Source organism: Cololabis saira, chromosome 6 (genome assembly GCF_033807715.1).
Source record: "Cololabis saira isolate AMF1-May2022 chromosome 6, fColSai1.1, whole genome shotgun sequence".
NCBI lineage: Eukaryota > Metazoa > Chordata > Actinopteri > Beloniformes > Belonidae > Cololabis > Cololabis saira.
In genome coordinates, this window is record NC_084592.1 from 35,242,789 (window position 1) to 35,250,087 (window position 7,299).

General features: G+C 42.3%; 1 protein-coding gene across 1 annotated transcript; it reads left to right on the forward strand.

The window, feature by feature from the left end:
• The first annotated feature begins 520 nt into the window (after positions 1 to 520).
• On the forward strand, positions 521 to 7,217 carry mmadhcb (metabolism of cobalamin associated Db). The gene is made up of 8 exons (XM_061724016.1): positions 521 to 742; positions 887 to 921; positions 2,101 to 2,245; positions 2,551 to 2,714; positions 4,108 to 4,216; positions 5,234 to 5,364; positions 6,159 to 6,245; positions 6,873 to 7,217. Exons 2-8 carry the CDS (start codon positions 913 to 915, stop codon positions 7,062 to 7,064), a joined length of 837 nt encoding a protein of 278 aa, XP_061580000.1. The 5' UTR covers positions 521 to 742; positions 887 to 912; the 3' UTR covers positions 7,065 to 7,217.
• The last annotated feature ends 82 nt before the right edge of the window (positions 7,218 to 7,299 follow it).

The window sequence follows — 7,299 nt, forward strand, 5'->3', positions numbered from 1 at the left end:
TTTCTCTTTATTTGCTGGTTTTATATATTTATTTATTTTTTGTTGGTTTGTTTTGCCTTCCTATTGTTATAACTTTAACTGTATAATTTTTTATATGTATATAAAAATAGCTGAGCATATCTACTGTTTTTGTTTATCTTCATTCTTTAATAAAGTTGTGAAAAAAACATAAATGTACATAACCAGGTGTTTTTAACAGACATCTGCAGTCGGTTCCGTCAAACAGCGAACTGTCCGTTTTTCTACGTCTAGGCTGCTAAAATATTGATAGATAATGAAACAACTAACCAATCTTGTCGAGGTTAAAGCCTGATTTATGATTCCGCGTTAAATCGACGCAGAGTCTACGGCGTAGATACGGCGCGTGTCGCCGCGTACCCTACGCCGTAACTTTGCGTTGGTGTAACGCGGAACCATAAATCATCCTTAAGGGTCGGTGGTTAGTGGGTCGTGTCACCTCCAGACCACCAGGGGGCGCTGCTGCGCAGCCGCTCGTTTTGAGAAGCAGGCGAGCATGTGCGCATGCGCACTTTCAAGGTGACGCTGTGCTGTTCAGGTGCTGCTCGAAAACTTTATTTACTTTCTCATTAAATTAATATTAAACTAAAAACTCTCCGAGACACGTAGAAGCAGGTGGATGTAGTGCTGTTGTTGAATATTCCGGTGTGTGTTCGTCATGTTTGTCCTTCTGGCCCCGTAAAGGACTCTCCATTTAAACGACATTTAAACTTCCTATCTTCAGGTAAATACGTCTTGTTAGATGTTAGATGTTGTTGTTCAGAAACGACCCATCTACAATGAAGACTTCAAGGTTTAATATTTGAAATCAGAGCACGAATGCTGTCAGTAATAGTTTGTGATTGTAACCGCGCATGTTTTGTTCCAGACGCTCCTGTGGACTCAGCCTGCAGGATGACGTGTGTAAGTCTGTCACCTCTGCTCACCTTTACATAGTTTAAACCATGCACTTGACATTTTATACTCCATTCACAGACCAGTAATGTAGACATAAAATAATCCACTCAATAGCTGTCGAAATAAAACAAGAGTATCCACTTCTTTTTGTTTCTTCAAATAAATACACTTGAGTTACCCCATGCTGGCTATTCTACTACTACTACTACTACTATTACTACTACTACTACTATTACTACTACTACTACTGTCATTTGGCAGACGCTTTTATCAAAAGCGACTTAGATCTGACGGAACACAAGCAAGAAATCACATATTCTACTTGTTTGTTTGTTTGTTTGTACGCACCTAGTGGCCTTCAGTGTGACCTGCAGCCTAATTTAGAGCATTGTTTATCTGGATTTGGATCAGACTATCCAATCCTACTTTGATTTGAACAACTGGGATAAAACTGAGATGGATTACATGATCTGGATAAGAAAAAAGGTATTTCAAAATCCAGGTAGTTTTTATCCAGATGACACCTTTTGAACAACCCCCCACCCCCCCGATTGTCAATTTTTCAGTCACCACCAGTGTCACTGCAGTCTTCACACATTTATGACGTCATCACTTTCGGTTTTTGTGCAGAAATATAAGTTAAATAAACATGTGGAGAATACTAAGTACCCTCTTTATGCTTTCAGAAGATTTAAAAGTGAAGTTGCTGCTGATCATCATTGATGAGATGATCATCATTGTGTTTGCAGACTTCCATTAAAGCAGATGGTTTGTGTTGAGCCTCCAGGTGTGTTAACAAAATGCTAAGAGGGAAAGATATCAACAGTGGTCTTACACATCAATCTGGACAGAGTTATGAAACAATTTCTGAACTTTTTGAAGTTCAGTGTTCTTCAGTGAGAATTCAGAGGTTATTCAGAGGTGGTAAATATTGCAGAGATTGTCAGTCTTCCAGGAACAGATGTCCCACTAGTTCACCTCCAGGTCAGACTGTGCAGTGTTCAGATCAACAAAAAACCAATGGGCCAGCGCCACAGCTAAAGAGAAGCAGACACATATTTGGGCAGGAACAGCTCCCAGCCACAGTGGAGCCCGGGGGTGGAGGGCGATGGTCCTGGCCGGTAGAGACGTGTTGCAAACAGACACCAGCTGTTGTCCAACTGTCCTGAGTTGTTTCACTTTCAGGTACTGCGCAGTGGAAACCGGTTAGTTAGTTACCTGCCAGGGATCCACGTGTTGGTGCTCCGGGTGACTGGAACCAGAGCCTTTTCTGCTGCTGCATCTCTGGCTTTTGATGAGTCCAGGATGGCGTCCACGCCCCCCCACACAGGTACGTCCCTGAACCCCCGTCCTGGGAGGGAGACTGTTGATGATGGTTCAGAGAATTATAGGAAGATATGATGAAGAATCTTATGAAGACAGAAATGCAGAAGATGAAGGGTATTTATGACGCTGATCAGATGCTGGTTTCTGTCTGAATCTGGCTCAGACCAGACCGGCAGTTTCTGATCAGCATCTGGACAGGTTTGTCTTCTCTATGTCCTACACAAACTGCTGAGTCGTAGGAAACTTCTGCCCAGAATGAGCCATTCAGGAACCATAATATCACTTCTCTAACATGCTGTTCTGTTTCAGGACTGCAAACTGCGAGGCCTGATGAGATGAGGGCTTTTGGTGTCTTGGATCAGAGCGTTCAGCTGCCTGGGTTTGAAGATCAGAAGATCTGGTTAAGGAGGACTCCCCAGTCCTACAGAACATCATCTGACCTGAAGGAGTTCCAGTTCTCCGAAGAGTTCTGTGTAAGTCTGTCACCAGTGGTGTTTCTGCTGCAGGTGTTTCCCCTGCAGGTGTCTCCACTGCAGATTAGGGGTACAATGATTAGTCAGCATTGCGGATAATAAAAATAGAAATTAAATTATCAATTATTGTCAGCAAAAATAGATTTCAACAGAGGCATCTTCTCCCTTCTTATCTCTGCGGAGAGTTGCACATGTGCAGTAGAGTCCGGTGCAGGGTAAACAATATGGCAGCAAAGCTAATTAAAAAAAATATTTTTTAAGCATCCATCTTTCTTGTCTTTCATTTTTTAATCTTTTTTTTCATCTTTTAAACAACCTCATCCAAAATGTAACAGCTGAGAGCTGAATAAGAGCCATTTAATAATTATGAGATTCATAATCTCATCACACCTCACCCCCCCAGTTACTGTTGCTAACTCACTTCCCAGTTCTAGTCAGAACCGGGGAGATGTGGTCGCCGTTCTAACTTCTAGTTAGACCTCGTGCTGCAGCATTTTGGGCCAGGTGAGAGTTTTTAACTGTTTGTACAACAAGAAATCAACACATTACAACAATCTAACATTGAGGAAACACCAACATGGTTTTGTTTTCCGGCATCATCTTGAGTGACAGTGTTTTGTAATTTCTGTATCTTAAGCACATTAAAGAAAGATGACTTTATGACCTGTTTAAATGAGAGTTAAAAGACAAGTTTGGATCAAACGCGACACCAAGATTCCTAACAGTAGAGCTAGAGCTGAAGGAAATGTGACTTTATTTAAGTGTAGAGCTCAGGAGTGCCACCCGGAGGTGCTTAGACACAATTACAATAACTTCAGTTTCACCTCGTCCAGGCCTCCACATCTTTAAGTGTTCCTCCAATGGATGTTTGAGTAAGTTCATGTGGTCACAAGGACAAATACAGTGGAATATCATCTGCATAACAGTGGAAATTAATTACATGTTTCCTAAACATGAACAATTGCAGTTTCTACTCAGAAAATGAAGGACCGTCATAATCCAACATTACCCAGTAAAGCTGAAATAAACACAATTTAAGACAATTCAAAGTGCTTTACATAAAAAGACTTTTAAAAATGCATTAAAACATAAGAGTTTAAAAGCAGAAATGAAAGACAGACAGACATAATTTAAAATAATTAAACAAATGAGATGCAAGAAATAAAAATTGTGGGAGGTTACTGAAATGCAGCAGTAAATAAAAAGGCTTTCAACCTTGATTTAAAACAACTAAGAGGTTCAGCAGCCTTTGTGCATCTCAGACCTTCTCTCAGACCGAGCAGAAGAAAACAAACTTACCAGCATGGTCCCACACAAACAGATTCAGATAGGCCACTCCCACTTCTTTAAATAAACTTCCTCTCACTAACGACTGTCTGGTTGGACTTTTCAGGGTAAAGAGGATCCAGCATCTTCTCATGTCAACCGTTCTTGTGAACCGTTCTTCAACAGTTTAAGTGTGGAGTGTGTTGTGCAGTCGTGCCCTGAGCTGTTACAGAAAGGTAGGCAACCCCTTCCTCTGAAGTCTTTAGTTTCTGTTTCATGGATTTTGAATGATCACAATGTTTAGTGTTATATGTTCTCCTGGAAGTCACATCCACACCGCATCTAAAGGGTTCTGTCTGGGAAAAAAAGGAGGTTTTCCTTAATGTGGTGACGTCGTCCTGTACTTTTTTTTTTTTAGTAGAGTCAGCCAGTTTGTCATCCTGAGATGACCCGAGCTGGAGGGTCTGGACCAGAAAACAAGTCTACTCGCAGAGATAGAAGCTAATGAACTTGAGGCAGTCCAGCTGACGTCTTCTGGTTGGTCTTAACCCTTCCAGACTAATCAAGAACCCTTCCAGACCAACAGATAGCCCTTGCAGACCAACCCAGAACTGGTCTCAGTGGTCACTTAGTAATTAACAGCACAACAAGATATCATCTTTAAAATAGAATGATTATGAGGATCTACAGTGACAACTAGCTTTAATCATCGCCAGCTGTCAATCAAAATACTGTAACCCTAATTAAACATAGTGTAAATAAGTGGATTTATATAATTTTACCTAATGCAGTTCATAAATTCCAGAACTGTTGGTCTGGATCCAGACCGTAGTGGTCGGTAGAGGAACCGCTGGTCTGGATCAGATCAGAGTATTTTCCAACCATTTCTGGGAGTGTTTTTCAAAATATTTGGTTGATTTTGTGTGTGTGTTAAGATAAATCTATAATAGGACTTGGTGATATTGAATTTCTTCTGAAGATCCCAGCAGGACTGTGAGCATCAGGCTCAGGTGGTAGAGCCAGTTTGCCTCAGGGCAGCTGCGGCCACACATGTAGTTTACCATCAACAAGTATGAATGAGGAGTGAATGATTAATATACCTTGGGTTCATAAATGCGGGAGATATTTTATTATCATTATTATTATTATTGTTCAGGGTTTAACTAATATTGTCTCCAAACTGTGTGATTCTGCTGCCTTTTAACCTGTCAGCGCTGAAGTGGCAGGACTGAGTCTCTTGTCCATGTTTCCAGATTTCCAGTCCATGTTTCCCGACGCTCCGTCCTCTGGTATGATGGTTGTCACGGTGACCCAGCGGACCCAGAACGACATGACGTCCTGGAGCGCTGAGGTGGAACAGGAGAGAGAGGCACTGCTGGACAAGGTGAAGGTCCTTCTGAGATAAGATTGATGGGGAACAAACAAACTTGGTTAAACTCCCACCCAGCAGTTGTGAACTATTAACTAGCACCATCACTGTGTTCCTTTGGACGGGTTTGGTTTGTCTTTACAAGGCTTTTATACTGTCCCTGCACCCGGGGACCAATACAACTGAAGCCAGGACTAGTAGAATTAAAACCAGGACTAGTATAACTGAAACCAGGACTAGTATAACTGAAACCAGGACTAGGAGAACTGAAACCAGGACTAGTAGAAGTAAAACCAGGACTAGGAGAACTGAAACAAGGACTAGTAAAAGTAAAAACAGGACTAGAAGAACTGAAACTAGGACTAATAGAGCTTAAACCGGGACTAGTAGAATTAAAAACAAGGACCAGTAGAAGTAAAACCAGGACTAGCAGAACTTAAACTAGGACTTGTGGAAATGGAACCAGTTTTTTTCTAATTCTCGCTGGGAGCCTTGCTAGTAACCTACTGTAGTAACTTAAACTAAGTTACATTCAGCATATCTGAGTTGGGACAAAAGCTGAGCCTCGTTGCTTTAATCAGAGCATCTCCACCCGGTCCAGGTCTTCAGGGGTCCAAGGAGGACGTCCAGCTTCTTATATAGTCGGGTTTTAGGGTAGCCCTGATGTCAATGATCCTTTTCCAACATAAGAACGACCCTTCGTCCTCATGCTTTATGTAATGAACATCAATGTCTGATGAGAAAATGGGCACAAACACACCAACGTGGAGAAGATGAGACACCTTTGTATGCCGGTTGTTTCTGTGCAGTTTGTTCACGGAGCAGAGGAGATATGCCAGAGCCTGCAGAGAGAGGGATTCTGGGCAGACTTCATCGATCCGTCCTCCGGTCTGGCGGTAAGATGCAGCTCTGTCACGCTCTAAAGTTCACACCAGCAAAACGGGACGTGTCACTCAGTTTAGACAAAAATCACCACTCCTACTGAACATGATGATGATGATGAGGATGAGGATGATGATGAGGATGAGGTGATTGATGATGATGATGATGATGATGATGATGATGATGATGATGAGGTGATTGATGATGATGATGATGATGAGGATGAGGTGATTGATGATGATGATGAGGATGAGGTGATTGATGATGATGATGATGATGAGGATGAGGTGATTGATGATGATGATGATGAGGATGAGGTGATTGATGATGATGATGATGATGATGAGGATGAGGTGATTGATGATGATGATGATGAGCATGAGGTGATTGATGATGATGATGATGAGGATGAGGTGATTGATGATGATGATGATGAGGATGAGGTGATTGTGATTATGATGATGGTGATGATGGTGATGGTGAGGTGATTGATGAGGATGATGGTGATGATGGTGATGATGATGATGTGGTGATTGTGATTGTGGATGATGATGATGATGGTGATGATGGTGATGGTGAGGTGATTGATGATGATGATGATGATGATGATGGTGATGGTGGGCGGTGTGTTTCTTCGTCAGTTCTTCGGCACGTACACCAACAACACGCTGTTTGAGACGGACGAGCGCTACCGGCAGCTGGGCTTCAGCATCGAGGACCTGGGCTGCTGCAGAGTGATCCGCCACCCGTTATGGGGGTGTCACGTGTTCGTGGGGGCGATATTCACCAACGCTCCGTCCTCCACGCTTAACGAGAAGCTGCAGGGAGACTGAACCTGGTTCAGGATGCTGGACTGGTCCTCTTCACTCATCTTGGTTTGAAACATCTCTTTAACCTCGTTTTACTTGTGATGTTATGAAGAAAAGTCACGTTAGTTAATTAATGAAAAATAAAAATCAATAAAACAGTTTGGTGGGAAATAAGAACGTACATGGGTGATATTTGTGACGTGCCGGTGGATGGGGTCACCCAGGTGGTCCTCTCTGGTATCCCTGGAAACCACTAGCA